The 22,266-nt window shown below is 48.3% G+C and overlaps 1 protein-coding gene across 1 annotated transcript in view; it reads right to left on the bottom strand.

Moving 5' to 3' along the window:
* Positions 1–22,266, bottom strand: part of ADAMTS16 (ADAM metallopeptidase with thrombospondin type 1 motif 16) — a 159,745-nt gene that overhangs the window by 51,107 nt on the left and 86,372 nt on the right. The window contains exons 13-17 of the mRNA XM_053906864.1: positions 20,602–20,774; positions 18,479–18,609; positions 16,147–16,270; positions 15,045–15,289; positions 13,128–13,266 (exon numbers count right to left, since the gene is read on the bottom strand). Coding sequence (XP_053762839.1) covers positions 13,128–13,266; positions 15,045–15,289; positions 16,147–16,270; positions 18,479–18,609; positions 20,602–20,774 — 812 coding nt within the window. The remainder of the gene's footprint in view (positions 1–13,127; positions 13,267–15,044; positions 15,290–16,146; positions 16,271–18,478; positions 18,610–20,601; positions 20,775–22,266) is intronic.

Raw genomic sequence — 22,266 nt, 5'->3', positions numbered from 1 at the left:
CTGAGATAGGGCACAGCCGCCCGTGGGAGGAATAGGCACCACCGCTGAGATGGCCTAAATCTGTTCCTGGGGGGGCGGGGGCCATCCCGGGGACCGTCCGGCAGGATGTTCCCAGGACCAGACCCACGGGGGCGCAGAGCTGTGCAGCGGAAGACGGCAAGGCCCCCGTGGTGAAAGGCAAGAGGGAACCTGGGGGAGAAGGGATCTGCTGCTTGCAGGATGGTGAGCAGGTATCAGGAAGGAATGTGTTTGCAGAGGCAGGAGGCCCAAGGCCCTGGGGGGTGGTTGTGGGGGTAGGGGGGAGGCCGGAGAGGGATGGAAGATGGCCGGGGAAGTCCCGTGGGCTGTGGGACACAGAGAGGGGCCATGGTGTCGGGACTGGAAGCCGTGTCAAAGGTGAGGGGCAGGAGGGTGCCAGTCGGTGGCTGGTGGGCAGGACGGAAGGAAAGGAATGTCGTCCTCATGAATAGGTGCGCAGGGAGGGCAGGAGAGACAGGGAAGGCGTGGGAGAAGGAAGGAGGAGTTGTCTGAAGGCTGAGGACGCCTGAGCACATTTAGGGACCAGAAGGGGGGGGGAGACACAGAAGGAGAGGAAGGGCCTGTCTGGCGGCGGCGAGGAATGCGGGTGACCAGGTGCAGGCTGTTGACGGAGCATCAGCTTTGGAAGGAGGAGCACGTCCTCTGGATCATCAAAGACAGGACTGAGCAAGGGGGACCCGTGGCCTGGTGGGGACAAGCGGGGCTGACATTCAGCCTCCCTGCGGAGGGGACCTGACCTGCACGGGGACAGGGACGCACAGAGAAACCACAGAGCCCATCACGCCATCCGCCACCCCGGGCCCGGCTTCCAGCTTGCTTCCGAGGGCAGGTGAAGTGCAGCCACAAAGGCCAGGAGGTCTGGGACCGAGGGAGCAGGGACTCAGCTCTCCGGACACGGAAAGCACGTGGGCAGAGATGCTAACAGCCCGACTCTGGGCTTTGTCCAGGAAAGTTCTTGCCTGTAATCCTCCCCCCCTCAACATCCACTTAACCCGTCTTAAGTCCCCTCCCAGAGAGCATCAAGCTGACCTCTGGCCATCACGGTCCCTGGTGGGCAACCTTCTGCTGCCACTTACTTGATCACTGCAGCGTTCACTGAAGTCCCTGTTCTTTCAGAGCCGGCTCTGCCCAGGGAAGCGGATTCCCCTGCGACTCCTGAGCACGAGCGGTTCCGGCCGTGCCTCTGACGGCTGCCTGGGGCTCCGGGCAGGGGCCTGGCGACTGGGCTTTCCATACAACGTGAGGAGAGAAGTCCCCTCACAGAGACACAACAGCAGGGACTCCCTGCATGGGTTCTGAACTGTCGCGTGCTTCAAGAACACTGGGGGCGTCGCAGAAGACGTCTGCGGTCCCTCTGCGCCCTAGGGCTCCGGTTCCAGCAGGTGTGGGGCGGGCCCAAGGATCTGCATTGAACAAGTTCTCCAGTGAAGCCGAGCTGCTGGCCTGGGGCCCCGCAATGCCCACAGCACCTCAGACACTCTTCCAGAAGATCTCCCCTACTGTCGTCTTACTCTGGTAGGCAGCCGGATCCGAGGGTGAAATCACCTCCCTGCTCCATATCGGTGCCCACAAGCAAAAAAGACTCCGTGTGTGTGTGCGTGTGTGTGTGTTCTCTGCCCAAATCAAAGCGTCTCAGACTTTAGGAACTATGCCTTCAGGATACCCACCAAAACATGGAGCCTAACTTTGTAATCACTAAGGAATTTGGGGGGTCTGGAAGGATTCGTTGTTACAGTGTGTTTACATTCATTGTTACAAGCATCACCAATGATGCTCGAGTGAACTGGCTGCAGAATCTGAACGGCCACATTAAAAATGGGCTGTTCACTCAATACCTAGGAAAGGCTCTGCAAGATGACGGATACGAACAGCGTGGACCTGGGAGGAGGTCACCATTAAGTCTGGAGAAGGGTGCACGCAGGGAGGGCGCACGTGGGAAAGACATGGGATGGGATGCACGAAAACGCTCGCAATGACCTTGGGTCAGAGAGTGGTCTGTTTGCAACATTTGTAGCGAAAACTAATCACAACATCTACAAATTTGGGCCTTCAGGAAAACAGACATCTGTCTTGCTGACGACACTGGGAAGCGGGAGGTGGGGGCGGGAGGGCCCTGACCTCCCGGGCGACCTCACCTGACCTCCTATTAGCCCACAGCCTGTCCCCCACCTGCCCTGCTTCTCCCTCCCTCTCCTGTTCACTCTGCCCTGGAAGGCCCGGCATCGAAAGCCTAAAGGGGTGCCCGAGGGCGGGAGGACACAGGCCAAGCAGAGAGCTGACTGTCTGGTTGGTCTTTGATCTGTCTTACAATTGTTGACTGACACAGTGACACAGAAAAACAAACCAGAAAGCAGGACAGGGGCCCCATAAAACACACACCTGTGTACTTGTGCACACGTGCACACACCCACACGCACACGGAAATTCCCGCCTCAGCAGAGGGGAGAGAGGAGGGCAGACTCCCAGTCCGCCCCCCTCCGCACCGGGGCTCCGCCCCCGGGCTGGGCCCAGACAGCACCCCTGAACCCCTGAACCCTTAGGGAGCGGCCAGGTGTCACAGGGCTCATGGCCTGGCTGCTTGGGACCAGGCTTAGGTTATGTTCTAAGAAACTGCTTTTCACAGTTAAGCCAGACCTACAGAGAATCACAGGAGATGAGGTTTTTGTTCTGCCCAAAGACCCGAAAGTCTGTGCCCACAGGCTTGGCTAAGAACAGTCCCATTTCCTCTCTCGACCCTGACTGTTTGCCTTAATTTCTGTATGGAGCCTATCAGATCCTTCAGCACTTCCCCCCAGTGAGCTCTCAAAGTCCTGCCCGCTCCTCTGGTGTCAACCCACTGAGGTCACCGGTGTGTCCCCATCGGTAACCTCACCCGCAGGAAACACGGCAAGACCTACATATTCAGCAAAATAGAAGAGCCCCGTGTCTGTTACCGCGTCTGTCTTTTCTCAAAAGGCCTTCTTGGGTTTGTAATCAGAGACTTGTGCTCACCTTAAGTGGATGATTGGCAGACTCAAGATCTCGGGCAGTGTGTTCTTTGGGTAAAGGCCGGTGTCACAGAATGGGACACGGCCAAGGACAGATGCCAGCCGGGAGGACAAAGGGAAGACAGACCTCCCACACGGAAGAGGTTTCGGAGTGCCAAACACAATGAAGTTTGGGCATTAGCGTGGGGCGAGCAGCGTCACGTCGGGAGGCCCAGGCTTCCCATGACCACAGGGTGATGTGCTGCTCCACGATCCTGGGTGCTGCGACAGAGCCCGGCCCAGCGACCTGAGTCAGCAGCGGGGAGGCTGAGAAATCAGAAGACATTTACAAGATGCCTCTCTGCATCTTCCTTAAAATGCTGCATCCAACAAACTAAGCCATCTGTTACCCAAACTGAAGCTTCCGGGCGGTACCTCGTGCTCTCCGTTCACACCACTTGCCCCTACGCTGCCTCGACGTCCTGCCCCTTGGCCTTTGTCACACCACAGCTGGAAAATGGTGAGCGGTGCTTTGACCCCTCAGCTGTAGCACTCATAAGCGTACACACACGTGCACACACTTCTCCAAGGTTCCGCGAGCCCTCACGCAGCACCCCCCCCCCCACGTGTGTCCAGAAACTTTGAAGATGGTACCATCATGCAAAATAGGGAGGAATGTGTTCAGCATCCCTGCCCTGGGGCCACATGGGTAACAAGATCATTAAGTAACTCCCTCTTGCTTCGAGAGTTTTCTAACCAGCACTGTCCCGTTTCTGAGGCGGACTGTAACGTTAAAAGAAAAGAATAGGACCTGACATTTAGTTGGCTGGCCGAGGTGTTAAGAGCTTTACAGGTATTATCTCATTTAATCCTTAAAGGAACCCTAGACGGTAGATTACATCATTATCCTCATTTTATAGATGGGCTCCCCAAGGCGTAAAAGGCTTAAGTGGCTCGTAAGATCGCGGGTTTCTAACAGGCACGGCCTCCTCTCCACTCCTGGCAGTCCGGTCAAAACCATCACACTGTACGTTACAGCTCATCTAGGCACCACGGGTCACCTACTCACACGGTCCTTTCCTCCACTGTAAGATATGCACGGAGATATTTTAACCTCTGCTTTGGTTTTTGTTTGAGGCAGAAAGAGATTCATATCGTTTTCTGTTTTAGAACGCTTCATACACGGAGAACAATTTTCTAAACTATATTTCACCGGCTGCCGAGTAAAGGCCTGGAACAGGGGAACTCAGATTCTGAACGATGAAACTCACATCCGGGTACTGCTTCCTTCTTTGTGTCCAGAAGCAAGAGGGAGGGGACAGGAGCCCCGGGGAAGCTTCTGGCCATGGAGGCGTGGAGGGCACCTGTCTCTGGGTAACAGCGGGTGACCCCGTACCACCCTTTCCAAACACGGTCCTCACATATGTATAAATCAAAACAGTGTCGAGATCCTGCATTTGTCCCCTTGACAAATATGCCCACGGTGGCTGCTATGGTACAATGTTAGACCCCAGGACACGACAGCTAATAAAAAGCAGCAAAGGCCACTAATCGACCACCACCCAAGACTGCGCCAGTGCTGTCACAGAACCCAAACACAGAGAAGGCAGCAGAGAATAAAATCAGACATACGCCCAGGTCAGGTGTTACAGGGCCACGAACATCCAGGCCACGGGAAGTGAGAGTGGCGCTGGTCTGGGGTGGTGGGGACCACCACCAGCTGCCCGGGGGTGTCTTGGGGCTCCTCACTGGTGAGTGAACATGGCAGACACATGCTCAGGACTCAGGCAGGTAAAACCAGGGGACAGAGTCCCTTCCTCAGGCCCAAGGAAAAGTTCAGAACATGAGAAAACTCACAGGGAAGAAACCGGTGCGGAAGAGAATCAAGACCAAAGAGAAACAAACCAAGGCGATGGGTCGATTCAGGAGGAATGTTGGAAGGATGAGATGGGGGAACGCAGACGTCTTTCCGCTTCAGGACACTTGCCCCTTTCCATGCAGCCGAGGCGCCCAGATCCTGGGCATTCTGCGCAGATTAACTCGAGAGCTTAGATGAAATTATCCCATCAATCCACTATGGCCATTCACCTCCACGTCTGCCTCCACCTGATGTCTGGCTGCTTTTTCCCCATGATTAAATCAGATCATGAGTAAAGGAGCAAAGAAAAGGCAGGTTGAGGGGGCTGCTGGCTAGGCTGTCAACGGTATCCACACGCCCCAGCCTGCAGGCTGTGGGGGCTCACCATCCCCAGGGGCAACATAAAACATTACAGGCCAGGTGCCTATCGGATGGCTCAGGGATGCCCAAATCCTAGACTATTAAAACTGAAACGGCACGACTCAGCCACACATCAAATCTGCTTGCAGGTGGCAGGAACACTCCAGCTCTTAATGTGAAACGTATTTCCCCAGCCCGTATAAACGAGAATAGACATAAAAGTGAATTTAAATATTTCTTTCTTTGAGTGTTTTCAAATTTCTGAATATTCTGAGAAAATAAAAATATACACAGACAGCCATATGCCCAATAGCATTTAGGGTTTCTGGGTTCTGTTTTTACAGCAGGTTATAGATAACTGTGTTTCAGGCGAGCTTCCTGTAGAAAGGGGTCTCCTCAACCATGTAGCTGAATGCTTACTTTTTTATTTTTATTTTTTTTAATGTTTATTTGTTCTTGAGAGAGAGAGACAGAGTATGAGTGGGGAGGGGCAGAGAGAGAGGGAGACACAGAATCGGAAGCAGGCTCCAGGCTCTGAGCTGTCAGCACAGAGCCCAATGAGGGGCTCAAACTCACGAACCATGAGATCGTGGCCTGAGCTGAAGTCAGATGCTTAACCGACTGAGCCACCCAGGCGCCCCTGTAGCTGAGTATTTATTAAGACTCAGGCATTGGTTCTCTGATGGAGGGCACATCTGCTAAGCAATTTCTCAACAGTGTTTACAATCAATCGCTCAACTACTTGTCAGAAAGAAAAATCACGTAGTACACAGGAATGCCAGGATCGAACTGGTCAATATTTTTAAATGATCCATATGAACAGGTAAGAGAGGAGGAGCATAGTGTTTAAAGGATATAGTAAGGAAGTCGAAGAGAACCAGCCTCTAACTGCGGAGAGCCCAAAGCTACCTCCTGCCCATGGAACGTGGTGACTTTTATGAGCACCGCACTCAGGCTTTACCTCCACCTTTACATGGAAACCGGCTCTGGCCAGCTCTCGGGAAGTCATTTTTAAATCTTCACATTTTGCCAAAGTGTCTGGAAGGGGAGGACACGGTCTGAAAGACTATGATTTTATCAGACTATCTCCAAGTTTTCACTAATTCTAAGTGTAGAGTGAATTCCAGCTGTGGTCAAAAGCCCTATCCTTCTTTTATGAGGAAACAGAAAGCAATCATTTAGGTAAATCTGCAGGAAACCTAAGGAAAACGAGAAGAGATTCCACAAATGAACGCACGCAGCCTCTGGGTCTCTGGGGAAGCAGGCACCATATCTGTCGCTTGTGCTAGAGATTCATGGATGTGTCATGAATGAGCATTGAAGGTCCTTGAAATCAGAGGAGGGAGAAGGAAACCAGAGTGGGTGAATTCCTGGGATCTGCTCAGGGTCTAGATGATTCCCAGGTGTACGTAGGTGACAGCTGTGCCTGGCAAGGTCACACTGAGCATACGGTGTCCTAATGCGCCCCTGAGCCCCAAGGGTGGTGGTCATGGTCATTTACGGATGGCCCTTTGACGTCCTCATGCGTCTATTCTGCTTCACAAGGAACTGGCCAGAATCTCCGATTTCCCTGATGCACTGACCTGTCCTAAATGGCATAGGGACATGCTGCTCCTCTTGCTGTTGGCAGTCAGGACCATCTTTCCGGTTCCAGGGAAGCAGGACTTGAAGCCCCACAGCAGGAGCAGGGTGGGCAGAGCCAGGCGTGACCATGTGACGGGAACGTGACCTCGGACGGACACTTGAACCCACCGCCCCTGATCTGGGAGGTGTGCCCAGACTGGGGAGCCTCTGGCAACAAGTAAGGATCCCTGCTTCCTGGCAAGGGATAAGCTATCCCATTTCACCTGGGCCCTTTGAGCACACTTGGAGAATGGGCGGGGGTGGACATCACAGCCCAAACCCCCGAGGAAGGTGCTCTCTCTCCAGGAAATTAATCAGGGTGTTGGATAAAGACACGGAGGCATTTTTATGAACTCGGTTCAAAGGTAACCCAATGCAGGGGGGAAAGAACGGGAACCATTTCACATTGGTCTCTGGGACCTAGAAGGCCAAGCTCAGCCTTTAGTTATAGTTTAAAAATATATATACATGCTTTTCTAAGATTCAGAGCATTCTAGCAAAGTAAGGATGGGGACGATGTCATCTGAAGCGGTTGCTGTGACAAGAGAGGGTGATGTCAGCCAATTGGCAGAGTAACTGGGTTGACAGCATGGGGGCCATCTCGGGGCGACCCAGGCTGCCCTGCTGCGACTGAGACGTTCAAGGTCAGCTGGACCCTCACTCCCCGTGCCTCGCGCATTCAGACCTGCGCACACCTGAGTCCCTCCTCTCTCCAGATTGTTTGTGTTTTTGAGGACAGAGCCGGTGTGTATAATTTTTCTTTATAGACCTCTATCTTAGCATAACACCTCACACATTTAAGGAGGAAGGGCTGGATTGAAGTCCTCCTTCCGTGTCTGAAGCGTGCGGATGCACCACAGTTCATCAGCTGCAACGCTAACTTTTCATGTCAACTAACCATGATGTTACTGTTTGTTTAACTCACAGACCAGGGGAATTTTCCCCTGCATCTTTCCCCCCTGGCTTCAAGATGTTTGAGGCTCAGATCTGTGCCCACAAATGTTTGCTGACTCCTCAAGTGAAGGAATAAACGAATGCTTTGACACCAATAAGACGGGGGCAAGGTTGCTAATGATCCCATTCCATTTTCTAGCCCTAATCACTAGACTAATGAAGCTCACTTGTACTATTGGTAGATGGTGAAGAGAATATTCTTGGAAAAGTATAAGAGAGGCTGGTTTACAAGCTACTTTTAAGATTTGTCTGAGAAATTTTAATTGTGAATCAGATAAATAGTTTCACTTGAAAGAAAAGCATTATCCCCAGGTATTGCACCATGCATTTTGGAGAGTTTAAAACATAACTATAAGCCAAACTTTAATAAGCATTTCACTTGGAAGTAAATCAGTGGTTTGAGATTATTTGAAATGGACTGAACCAACTGAATCGGATGCTGATTTTTTTAAAATTACAGCATATGAGGGGGTGCCTGGGTGGCTCAGTAGGTTGAGTGTCCGACTTCAGTTCAGGTCATGATCTCATGATTTGTGAGTTTGAGCCCTGTGTCAGGCTCCGTGCTGACAGCTCAGAGCCCTGAGCCTGCTTTGGATTCTGTGTCTCCCTCTCTCTCTCTGCCCCTCCTGCACTCATGCTCTCTCTCTCTCTCTCTCAAAAATAAATAAACATTAAAAAAATTAAATTACAGCATAAGTAATTTTGAGAAATGGCTGCTGTCTTTACATTAGAAACAAAAGTCTAGTGACGACATCACCATATGAAAAAAGTCACCGCCTTAGACTCAGATGTAATCAGCAAAGCCAGTTCCTGTCCTAACAGTACCCTTGGCTTCCTGTCTCTCTGTGTTAAGTCCTTATCCCCTCACCTATGTCCAGACACCAACCGAGAGTCCAGGGAAGGCAAAACTAAACAGGATTATAGAAGTAAAAAATGTGGTTGCATCATAAAAGTAAGTGGAAAGGAAAAAAAAAAAAAAGGAGCAGAGAAAGCTTGTCAGAAAAGATGAAAGGCTGGATCTGCCCAGTGTCTTTCAGGAAATCTTATCTTCTACAGAGAGATGGGCCCATTAGAATAGATAAGGAAATGGGATCTTTTTAAAATCATCACCACCACCACCATCATCCTCATCATCATCCTTCCTCCACGGATGCCAGGTAATATTTCTTGAATGAAACCAGAGGTGGGGGAGTTTTCCAAGTGTCTCTCTTCCCATTCATTAATTCCCTAACTGGGTCATTTAAATACCTCTTTGTAGACATTACGTTCACGGGGAGACAGGCTAAGAAAAGAATGCTTTAAAGGTTTCGCAACCCAGGACGTTGGAAGGTTTATGCAACTAGAGATCTTAAAAATAGAACACGTGCAGGAAAAAATGAAAATGGTGCCTCTACCTTCCCCTTTCCCCGGGGGATCGGGTTGAGAATGTGGGCGATGCACTGACAGAAGCCACCAAGAAACCAAGACAGTAGACGAGTGCTCTATCAGATCTGCTGGCGAATTTGGTTGTTCTCTCATACAACTGAAAAAGCGAGAATGGATTCATTTTGAGCCGTCAGCCTCCAATGTTCATCTTGTAGACAGTTATGATGCAGAATTGAAATATCCTGGCCTACCTTGTAGAAGTGAGAGACTCCCATAGCACAGAATCAACGAAGCAGTTTATAAACTTTAAGTAACTAAGGACTTATCGGCAGAAGGCCTGTGTCATCAGGTATCAGCAGATCCTGAAGGGCCAAAGTTCAGAAAGGTTTAGACAGTGAATTCTGGTCAAGTGTTTAATCAAGACGGCCACTTATAATCAAGTCTGGGGAACGAAAAGCCCCTGCCTCCAAATAAATCACTGTCATTAACCTCTGGCAATTAACCATGTGATCACAGACTATTGGGAGACGTCTGACAAGTCTACTAAACGGGGATCAAAACATAGCGGGCGTTAAGACCGAACAAGAGGAATCTGAACCGTCAAGTGGTCATGAAACTAAGAGGTGGCCAGTCCGCGAGGGGCCTCGTCTCACTACATTGCGGTCTTGTGTTCAGGGGACTGCAGTCCCCGTCAGTCATCAGGTGCTCTATTACGAAAGGAAGATGGCAATTTGAAAACACGCTGTGCTTCACTGGTAGAATAATCTTTGTTAAAGAATGTGAACGGACGCCAGCCAGCGAGACACGGGTACCGCTGGAGTCTGGCAGTGGTGGGAATAAAATGGGGTCAGTGGAGCTGCTTGAACCCCTGCTGCCTGCTGGGTGATCTGGGCCGATTCCCGAGACTTCTGTCGAAGTACCCCTCTGTCTCGGGACACAGGCAGGTCTGGTTTCTGGCAGGAAGACTCTCAGAGGAGCCACATCCTATACGAGGTGGTAAAGGACAGGCATCCTGTGCCCCATCTGCTTGCCGAAGGGAGTAGCAACGCGGGTGGAAGTGGAGAGTGTTACGCGAAGTGAAATAAGTCAGGCAGAGGAAGACAGATACCGTATGTTTTCACTCTTACGTGGATCCTGAGAAACTTACCAGAAGACCATGGGGGAGGGGGAGGGGGGAAAAAGTTAGAGAGAGGGAAGGAGGCAAACCATAAGAGCCTCTTAAATAATGAGAACAAACTGAGGATTGATGGGGGGGGGGTGGGGAAGAGGGGAAAGTGGGTGATGGGCATTGAGGAGGACACCTGTTGGGATGAGCATTGGGCGTTAGATGGAAACCAATGTGACAATAAATTACATGTAAAAAAAAAAAAAAAGAGAGAGAGAGAAACCCTAATTTCCCACCAACTTTCCATCCAAACTGAAAACAAACAACACATTTGCTGACTCTACCATGCAATTCTTCAAGCAAATGATTATGGAATAAGTTCTGGGTTGGTGTATAATCTGCAGAAGCATGAGGGATGTTGTCAGACTGGAAGAGAAAGGGAAGAGAAGTAAGTATGATTGGACGTTAATTTTCCCATGTCACACACAGGGGATGCCCATGAACATAGTCTGGTTCCACCATTTCCTGAATGGCATAACATGGCAGCTTGTCTGGCCCCATCCCCAGCGAAGGGGGGGCCCCACGTAATTCTCCACAGCAGGATTTTTCCTTAAAAAGCTTTTCATGTCAGAATTTAAATATGATTGAAATATTTCATTCTTAGTTTATAATGAGAAGGGTTAGCACATGTCAAGCACATTGGTGCTAACTGTTCAGACGGCTACGTTTTTTCATTAATCTTTGTTTTCCTCTATTTACTTCAGGCCTTTCGTTTAGACCAACTATTAAGAATGTATGAATTCACTTTTTTTTTAATTTAAACTCAAATTAGTTAACATATAGTGTTGCATTGGTTTGGCTGACGGTCATAAGTGGGAAGTATATAGCAATCCAGGCCTTCCTATGGAAGGAAAAAAGGTCTCAGATACACAACTTAACCTTATACCTGAAGGAACTGGAAAAAGAATAGCAAATAAAGACCAAAACCAGCAGAAGAAAGGAAATAATAAAGATTAGAGCAGAAATCAATGATATAGAAAAAAAACCCCCACAAAAACCAGTAGAACAGATCAATGAAACTAGGAGCTGGTTCTTTGAAAGAATAAAACTGATAACCCCCAGCCAGACTTATCAAAAAGAAAAAGGAAAGGACCCAAGGAAATAAAATCATGAACGAAAGAGGAGAGGTCACAACCAACACTTTAGAAATACAAACAATTACAGGAGAATATTATGAGCAATTATATGCCAACAAATTGGGCAATCTGGAAGAAATGGATAAATTCCTAGAAACATAACCACCAAAAGTGAAACGGGAGGAAATAGCAAATTTGAACAGACCCATAACCAGTAAAGAAATGGAGTCAGGAATCAACACTTTCCCAAGAAGCAAGAGTTCGGGGCTGGATGGCTTCCCAGGGGAATTCTACCAGACATTTAAAAAGGAATTAACATCTATTCTTTTGAAGTTGTTCCAAAAAAATGGAAATAGAAAGAAAACTTCCAAACTCATTCTATGAGGCCAGAATTACCTTGATGTCAAAACCAGACACAGACCCCACTAAAAAGGAGAATTACAGACCAATTTCTCTCATGAACATGGATGCAAAACTTCTCAACAAGATACTAGCAAACCGAATCCAAGAGCACGTTCAAAGAATGATTCACCACGATCAAAATTTATTCCTGGGCTACAGAGCTGATTCAGTATCTGCAAATAAGTCAACGTGATACATCACATTAATAAAGAAAGGGTAAGAACTCTATAATCCTCTCAGTGTATGAATTCATTTTCCTTTTTTTGTTTTAAATTCCTTTTTAAAGTTTATTTATTTTGAGAAAGTACATGTGTGCATGAGCAGGGGAGGGGCAGAGAGGAGGAGAAAGAGAATCCCTAGCAAGATCTATTCTTTCAGCGCAGAGTCTGACACAGGGCTCAATCTCACAATCTTGAGATCCCAACCTGAGCCGATATCGAGAGTCAGATACTTACCCGACTGAGCCACCCAGGCAGCCCGTTATTTTTTCTTCATTCATTCATTAGATTCTTAATTTATGCAAGTTCCCATTTTGTGTACCTTCTTCTAGAACTTAAAGACACAGCTGTCTAAATTAATTAATCATTAAAAGCTGGAATTGGCAAAGCTGAAATCCATTTGCCCATATCAAAACTTGTCTGTTTTTTAAATCTAGAATTTAGTATTTTGCTCCCAAATTTGAAAAATTGACTCGCCACCCTTTGCCAGAGCATATGTCTGGCTCTGGCTGAAAATGTTCCTGTCGTCAGCCAACGTTATCAATTTTAGACTTTCTTGGACGGTCCAATTTTTATGGTATCAGGATGACCAAGCCATTGACTGTCATGTGAAATTCTTCTTCCTGACATGCTGTTTCTAGTCATTTCCACCACGATTTGCATAACGTTCCTGTAGTTTCTGGGTGAATTTCAATATAGGACTTTGCAGTAAATTTGAGCAAGACCATTGGACCCAAACCTGTCTGCATCACAATATTTTCAACGTAGGTAAAGCTTCTACTTCTCATCACCAACATGATACGTAGAATTTGAGTGACTTTCATTTGAATAATCTCAACTCACGAAACTACTCTTTATCAAATCTTCACTTGGGTGCAAAGCAGAAACCGGTTCACCAAACGACTCCCTCAGAGCAACATGCTGACATAGATGGACGAGAGAAGTCAGGCCCGGCCTTCCGGTGACACGCAGGGCCACTGGCCTCTGCTCTCCCTCTGGGGATGGGGCCGCCTGCCAGGACGTGGTGTGGACCCGTGAGTGCAGTGTGCCCGTGGCCCCTCGGCGCCCCCCCAACCAGGAGAGGTGTGAGAGGTGACCTACCCCCTCCACAGGAGACCGAACATTCGGAGCGAATGATGGCCCATGTGTAATGAGGCTGGCCACTGGGCTTCTTCTCACCCCGCAACCGGGGCACCGAGTACTCCCAGGCGACACCCGGGTTCCTTCCCTGAAACAGAAGCTAGAAAATGAAAAGGGGGCAGAGAAAACAAGTTAAAATGGAACTGATAAATATAAGCTAGTTTTTAAATAGTACTGAAGCGACAACATCAACAGAAAGTTGGTTATGTGATAAACACCGTCCATCCTCTAAAACGTATATGAACTTTCTAGATGGAAGCGAACGCTCAAGAAGAAGCAAGCGCATCTAGAAAAATGTAGACATTCGACTCGTCTGCCTTACGTTTTGTGTGTTCCTCTCTTCAAGGCTTCAAACACCTCTACAACCTAACTCGGGTATCTGGTTATTTCCCCCAGCGTTTCCTTGGGATCCCCTGCAAATCCCGTCCATCTGAGCGCATCAGAAAGCAATGCCTATAAAGCACTCTCACGCTTCCTGGTGCGTTCTAAGCAGTCAGGACTCATGAGTGGATATTACCCATGCCACCCATCAAAGCTACGGCAGAGTACTTTCCAGCGTGACCGGATGCAGGGGTCTTTGGCCAACTGGCACATTCCAGGAGAAAAACACCTATCCGTAAAGATCTCTCAAGTTGAGCCTATCTTAGCACCTTGAATTTGGACTCTTCACCTCCTAGTTTAAAACCCAATCGTATGGACCAGTTACCTTTGCCCTCGTGAATGTGTCAGATCGCTGATCTCAGGGAGAAAGTTTTTTACTTTGGAAGCCTCACCATTGATCAGTGGACAGAAATCCCATCTCTGAGTCTGGGAGCCTTTATTGGTGCTGATGTGATGTTCCAGGGGGTAAAGACGCTGGCCCTTCTCTGACCACCCGGCACCACATTCCCCACCCCTGACAACACAGCTCTTGGGTCTTAGTTGAGGAAGGTGTTGGAGGACAGGTACAGGTGGCTGCATGGTGAGGCCCCTGAGATGCTCTCCTGTCTGACATCCTGAGCCTTTGCAAATCTTCTTCCATCCAGAACAGTTCCTAATAAGCCACACTCACCTTCGCCCTTGACCTATCTCTGTTCTGTACCATTATTAGAGCTAAAGCCTGCGCTGGTGGGAGAGAAATCATCAGGGTGAAATAAGGTGATAAGAACAGCTCAGGGCCAGGAGGGGAGGCAGAGGGGGGATGTGTGCAGAGAGCCCCAGGGAAGCATCTCCCAGGAAGATACGAGAGGACAGGAGGGGGCTGCCTGGCCCCGAGAGCAGGTGAGGGGAGTCTGGGTGGCTCACATCTGCATACTGGTTGTAGACTGACGGGACGACATTTGAACCAAGTACTTTGTGCACAGAAAGACAAAAAGGTGGGGCAATAGCCTATCCAGTGCCTGTCACCTCCATCTGCCCAGTCTCATGGGGGCAGATTACGTCGCAGGAAGAGCCTAATGGCAGCCTGTGAGCCTCTGCAGTTGTGGGTCAGGAGGCGGCTGTGGCCCCTTCCCTGCACATGGGGGCCCATATGACGTCACTGCTGAGGCTTTGCTTCGGGCTCTCATCCCACTCCCATTCCACAGGACTCGGCAGAGTCCCCCGAGTGTGCCCGCTTCTCACAGCCACACGGCGTACGGGAGAGGGGCCGACTTTCGTAAACACCGGCTGATAAAGACCCAAAACAGGAACCGCGTGATGTGCGTAAATACAAATCGGATTAGGTGCCAGGAGATGAAAGGTAACAAGCCCACCACCCCCTTCAATGCTTAGATGAGTCTTGCTTCGGACACATTCTCAAATTGTAATCATTATTCTGTGCTCTTGAAGTTATGCCGATGGCCGTCAATCTGCAACAATCCCAGATCCCAGCCCGAAAATCAGAAGGCTGGCACCTACCTCCACAACCAGTGTTTCGTTGGTTGGCCCAGAAGAGGTCAAACTCTCCGGCTCATGGGAGGTCCGTCTATAATCAAACGTGGTGCCTGCGAACTTGTATCGACCCGGCCAGTCCACCGTCCAGTGCCCGTTCAGGTAGTATTTTCGGAGGGCATTGCGCACAGAGATGTAGGACGTCGACACGTTCATTTCACGGATGTGAATACTCCGGGCTCCAGAAGGAATGGTGACCATCTGATAATACTCTACGTTAAAGGAAACAGGAGTGGGAAGAATGTGGTATTTTCATTCAAGAATGCCGAGGCAAAATCCCTACGCTGGGGTTCCCCACAACTCAAACCTGAGAATCCACGCTGGGAACCAGGAGAATTTTGGCAATCGGTGCCATGAGGCCTTGAAGTCACTTGTGTTTTTCTTTTCTTTTAATTGAAGCAGAGCTATTATAAATTTCATTGTTCCTAAGAACCACTTTAATTCAAATAACCTAGCAACCACTTTCCATCAAAAGGAAAGGCTTGGAGGGCACCTGGGTGGCTCAGTCGGTTGAGTGTCCGACTCTTGACTTTGGCTCACGGTTCGTGATCTCACGGTTCGTGGGACTGAGTCCCACGTCAAGCTCCACACTGTCAGTGAGGAGCCTGCTTGGGATTCTCTCTCTCCCCCTTCGCTGCCCCTCCCCCACTCATGCTCTCTCTCCCTCTTTCTCAAAATAAATAATCTTTATTTTAAAAAAGTAAGTTGGGGCGCCTGGGTGGCTCAGTCGGTCAAGCATCTGACTTTGGCTCAGGTCACGATCTCACGGTCTGTGGGTTCAAGCTCCGCATCGGGCTCTGGGCTAACAGCATGGAGCCTGCTTGGAATTGATTTTTTCTCTTCCTCTCTCTCTGCCCCTCGCCTGCTCTCTCTCTCTCTCTCTCTCAAAATAAATAAATAAACTTAAATTTTTTTTTTAAAACAATAAAGGAAAGGCTTGACAGGCAGAGTAGGGAAGGAGACTGTCGGTCTTTTCAGGACCCTTGATGCCTGCTGTTGCCACGGAAACCCCAGGTGTCCCCCCCCAGGAGGTTCCGGTTTACATCTCCCTCGTACTCCTCGTACTCACGGTTGGCGCCGTGGTGCTTGGTGTAGAGCCCCTTGTGTGTCGTGCAATCTGAGTTATTCCCCCTGCACACACCACAGGAGTCTTCCACGGCATCGGATCCAAGGACGTTGTCACATCCCACTCTCTGGGGGACCGGGGCCACACGTCATTCGTGAAAGAAAAGACGACAAGAGCGAAGTCACAGAGCTCCAGCGAGAAACCTCCCCGCTCCAGTAGAACATTTCACCAACACAGAGTAGTTAACAAATATTTATTGGATACCAAGTATGTGCACAGCAAGACTGAAACTCTACTCTCAGATCCAAAGGAGGAAACCCTGAGAGCTGTTGTCTTTGGCATTGCTACACGACCTTAGAATCTCGAGCCCTAAATTAAGGGGCGCCTGGGTGGCTCAGTTGGTTAAGCGTCTGACTTGTGGTTTCTGCTCAGGTCACGATCTCACAGTTTTGTGAGTTTGAGCCCCGCATTGAGCTGTGCACTGAATATGAAGCCTGCTTGGGATTCTCTCTCTCTCTCTCTCTCTCTCTCTCTCTCTCTCTCCCTCCCTCCCTCCCTCCCTCCCTCCCTCTCTCTCCCTCTCTCTCTGCCCCTTCCCTGCTCATTCTCTCTCTTTCTCTCAAAATAAATAAACATTAAAAAATTAAAAAAAACCCTGAGCCCTAAATTAAATCTATCAGATTTTCATATTGGAGATTAATGGTAAATTTCAGATGGACGCAAAGCACAAATTGATGAGCAATGTGTCCACGTGAGGGTCCCCTGGAATGTGCCGCTGTGCCTCTGAGTGGCCGTGTGCAAAGGAGAGAAGGAACACAGGCTGCCTGGGAATTATTCCCAGCAGTAAATCATTTAAAGGGCATCTTTGTTCATTGTCTTAGAATTTTAGGGGCCTTTATAATTTCTATGGTGCTTACTAACTTTATATTTACTAACAAAGAGTTTAGTATATACTTGTAAAAAACCCATTCAGAAATGAATCACAATTCCTCCATAATTCCTTGCTGGAAATCCTTATGGTCAAATGCATTTCAGAATTCAGAGGGTTTTTTTTTTTTTGGATTTTAGGAAGGGAATTAACATATTATGCACCTCATGTGAGAGTCCCCAGCAGGGCCCAGGGTAGCACTCAATGAAACGCGTAAAGGATGTTTCTATGGCAAATCACATACATCTTCACGCGAAGCGAGATCAATAAAACTGACACATAGCCTCACACCCGTCGAGGGCAGGTTTCGCCAGTAAACAAATTCAGGGCATCCTGTATTGTGCAGCCCCATAAACCTTCTGTGTGACGGCTTTTGGGATTTCAGAACTACATTTAAGGGACTATGACACTGTGTTGTGATGAATACCTGAAAACAATGACATATTTAACAAGCCCACTAATAATTAGACAAAATGGACAGAGACTCGGCCATCTGAAATCTGAAAGAGATCTTGACAGAACCGAGTGTGATCTTCACCTACGAAAAAGGATTACACTGTGCGTGTCCCAGTGCACGACTCAACCTGACCACGGTCATCTCACTTAGAGAAGACCAGAACGATGACCGAGGTGCTTAGACTCTGTGAGTGTGCATACTGAGCAACTTCAATGAAAAACCCATCGATCGTGTGCAACGTATGTGATCTGGTCACGCTTCCACTTTGTGTAATAATGGAATTCCTTCCCCATCTCACCCCTGCCCAAGGCAGCTCTACGGCCACTTAGGCAACAAATCTTTCCCCGTCTGTCTTCCAAGTCCCTGCAGGATGCCAAGTGATCTCTTGGTTCAAAGCTGCCCCTGGTTCCTCCGCTGCCCAAGCTACTGCCGGCTGACCCTGCCGCTCAGCTCCATCCAGGTCCCAGGGTCTGTTCCCCCAGGACAGGAGGATAAAGATCCTCCGTGCGCCCCTTCTCGCTCCCTCACCTCCCTCGGCACCCCTGCCCTGCCTGCCCTCCGGGTGCTCGATGCCTGAGTCGGGTCCTACCAACCCACACCTTCTAGCACGACCGTGTTCCCAGTGGGCTCTCCCACACCTCCAGGCCAACTCACCCTTCCCGATCTAGCTCGGAAGCTCCCTTCTCCAAGGAACCCTGCAAATCCCCCAGATCCACACTGGGGAGAAAATCAGCTCTCCTCTGCTCCCCATCCTCCGCGGGCACCTCCACTGGGACAAACCACCTGTGTCTCTGTGTGTGTTCATCCGGCTTTCCCCGCCCCCACCAGGCTGTGAGCGGGAGGGAAAGGCAGGATTGAAATGTCTGGTGTCTTTAGCCCCTTAGAGGAATGCCTGACACAAAGCAGACTGTCTGGAGACGTGTGTTGAATGAATGAACGATCATTATTACCTCACATATCCCATCTATACAAACATTACGGCTATCCTCCGAGCATGGAGTCCCATCTTTGACTTTATTTGACAAAGAAAAGAAGAAATCAAATCCTTCTGCGATACAGTAGAGTTTGCATAAGTGCTGATCTTAAAAAGAAATACACACACAAACACAAATAAGAAAGATACTTAAGCTCTGATCACTTTTGTTCTAAATTTTAGATAGACTTTTTTTTAAATTTTTTCTTTCTTTCTTTTTTTTTTCTTTTGCCCATAAAATAACTCCCACACAATATTCATTGCAAAGACATTTCTTTTATGGTTGTCTCATGAGGCTTGGTTTTTGCTTTTAATTTTTAATTTGTATAAGCCTTCACCATTCTTACTCTACGGTGTCCTTTACTGTCCTTGTTCTTACTCAGTGGTTGGCACATAGTAGGCATTCAATAAATATTTGTTGACTGGAACGACAACATCACTGTTCGACTATTTTACTAGTTTGATGAACTATTCTCTTGCAGAAATGCAAAAGGTCATTACTATTTTGTAGCAATATACACAATTCTCACAGGAAAAATGTAATAAAAGAATTCAAATAATCACCAAATTTATTAAAAGCTAGTGCACTTGGGGTGCCTGGGTGGCTCAGTGGGTTAAGCATTCGGCTCAGGTCATGATCTCATGGTTCGCGAGTTTGAGCCCCACGTCGGGCTCTGCGCTGACAGCTCGGAGCCTGGAGCCTGCTTGGGATTCTGTGTCTCCCTCACTCTCTGCCCCTCCCCCCACTCACACTCTGTCTCTGTCTCTGTCTCTGTCTCTCTCTCTCTCAAAAATAAATAAACACTAAAGCAAAAAAATTTTTAAAAAGCTAATGCATTTGATGAAATTTATATTTTTAAACTGATAAAAGGAATAACTTTTAGATGAAATCTTCAGAGAATGATGTTTTCTATAAACACAATGACTGTCAAAAAATACTGACACGTGGGGAATGTAGGTATCACCGTATACTTAAGAGTGGCAGAGCCAGTCGACTTCTTTTGATAATCTATTTCAAAGATTTTATGATTTATGTAATTAACATGAACTTTTTTCCCTTCGTTCTTCTTGGTAAAGAAGGGCTGAGTTGATGAAAATACAGTCTGCCTTAGGAATTTTCATGGGCTCAAGACTCATCCACAAATATTTTCTTTATTGTACAGGAGGAGACTCCATTGAATAACCCTAAGAATCAAGGCAAGTATGTGCTTCCATGATTAATGTGTTTATTTCCTGAGATAGGGAAGCCCAGAAGAGCACACGTATTTTGGCCCCGATTTCAAAGTTCTTTCTCCTTTTTCTCCTGCCTACTTAATTCTCACTGGCTTACATTTTACTGAGTCTGGGAGTAAAAACAACCAAAAATGCTTTGTGGGAAACTGCTTAAACTTCTCCTTCCAGAATTTACTGACTTCATAAAGTTCTTACCATGAAAACATTACGTTTATAAAGTCAGATGAGATTTATGTATTTCTCGACTGTTGCTTGGACAGGATTCCCAGTTTCAAAGAGTGAGGTGACTAGGCATTCTTTGGATTTCTCTTTAAATTATGTCAGCGGAGCTACCAGGTTCAAGTTCTTTCAGTCTTAAGAACAATAAGTACTTCTCTCACACTGGAGAATAAAATCTTATATATGGTGCAGATAAACTTCTTGGTTTAGAACCAGAGTTTTGAATATACTATACTTGAAAGTCAACTGCTTTTCCAAAAGATACTAAAACTTTTCTTTCATTCTCTGGCAATTGTAAGTGTTCGATGGGTGAGATCGCCCTCAACTACTGTGATTTGTAATTAAAAAGCACTGATCCCTTATCAATAAACCATCCGTTTTGAATGTTTTATCACTTCTTTGAAGATTTCACGGTATGATGCACACACTCTCTATCTGCTTGTTAATTTCTGGCCACACCGCTGGTCAAGTTCAGGTACGAAGCCAGCGGCCAAGGGGCAGGCAGATGAGCCTGTGACAACCACCTCACATAGCGATGTGGTCTATCCGAACACCACAATTCCAACCATGTAATTCTTTAAAGAGTTTTCAGTCACGTAATTCTTTAAAGCACGAGGCTATTCCTAGAAGGGGGGGTTTAAGACTTACCTTGCACTTGAGTGTACGGCTTCCACTTGTAGTGCCACCCTCGGAACCGTTTGCTGTTGTACTCGGCACACTGTGCCGCACGGAAGTCAACGCTATCGTGGGGACATTTCTGACTGTTGCAAAGCCTCAGAGTCCGAGCTGAGCCCTCACAAAACTTCCCTCCGTGCGATGGTCTGGAACATACATTTCGCAATTAGAAACCCTACGTTTGGGGCGTCTGGGTGGCTCGGCTGGTTGAGTGTCCAGCTTCAGCTCAGATCACAATCTCATGGTTCTCGAGCTCGAGCCCCGCGTCAGGCTCGCTGCTGTCAACCCAGAGCCCGCTTTGGATCTTCGGTCTCCCTCTCTCTCTGCCCCTCCCCCGCTCACACTCATGCTGTCCCCGAAATGACTGCACGCTAAAACCAAAAAGAAGCCCTACATTTAACAGCTACTCTCCCCTCCCTGGAAATTAGGCTTATTGAAGAGATGAGCAGATCCTGTTATGTTGTTTTCAGCGACCAAGTAAGAAAAGTGTACTTCTAAGGGACCCTGGCACTTTCTCACCCATTAACGACGTGGGCAGTGTTATTCACAAGGTTAGTAGAGCCAGTTAGGGTGTGGAAATGGATCTGCCGGCATCTGTCCGCCACCGACTCCCAGCACCCCTGCAGAAGGCAGCGTGACGTCGCCGTTCTCTGCACTCATAGAGGAGGGACCGCTAAGGGAGGGCGGCTCTCCCAGAACCGCACAGTTGACAGCCAGCAGAGTTGAGACTGCCATTCAGGGACTTCGCTGAAGTCACCTTCCACTGGTCGGTGCTGATGGGAAACACCCCCGGCTCACCCCCTAGAATTCACGTGGACGCAGCCATACGACGTGGCGGACCCACTGAGCGTCACATGACAAAGACAGGACTGAAGAGCGTCACACGATAAAGACAGGACTGAAGGGCCGTGATAGGAGTCATGTTTTAAGCAAAGTCAGGTGCAAAGGGAGGATTTGGAAACTCCTCTACCCCAGCGCACTGGGGACCGCTTCTGGTGTCCCTGTCTTCTCACAGAAGGTCACAGTGAAACCACATGTTGCAAAGGTAAATATATTTCATGAAGAACCCAACATCTGGCTTTTTTTTTCCCACGTGAAAAAACAGTTCTTCCTGATTCTTATTCATTTGTGTTCTCCATATCTTCATGATTTACATACTCATTTTAGGCAGACCCTTGGTATTTCGCAGAAATGTGGCTAAAATCCACTTCCTGTGTATCGCTGCTGGGTCTATTATCACGTGCTATGGTCAGGTCGCTTGAAGCATCTTAAATTATACCAAAGAGATATCGCTGTTTGAGAAATACTTGACTAAAATGACTTTCCTGCTCAGTGATGCTTTTTAATTCCGGCGTAGCTAACACACAGGGTTCCGTTAGTTTCAGGCGTAGGGCAGAGTGACTCGACATTTCCATGCCTCACCCGATGCTCATCACAAGCGCCCTCCTTAATCCCCATCACCTGTTTCACCCATACCCCCTCCCCCCTTCCCTCTGGTGACCATCAGTGTGCGCTCTATAGTTAAGAGTCTGTTTCTCACTTTCTCCCTCTTCTTTTTCCCCTTTGCTTGCTTCTTAAATTCCACGTAGGAGTGAAATCATACAGTATTTGTTTTTCTCTGACTTATTTCACTTAGCA

The sequence above is a fragment of the Panthera pardus genome, unplaced genomic scaffold (genome assembly GCF_024362965.1).
Source record: "Panthera pardus isolate Hobbes unplaced genomic scaffold, ASM2436296v1 HiC_scaffold_2, whole genome shotgun sequence".
NCBI lineage: Eukaryota > Metazoa > Chordata > Mammalia > Carnivora > Felidae > Panthera > Panthera pardus.
The sequence above is the reverse complement of the archived record's forward strand: the minus strand, read 5'-3'. Positions and strand labels throughout refer to the sequence as shown.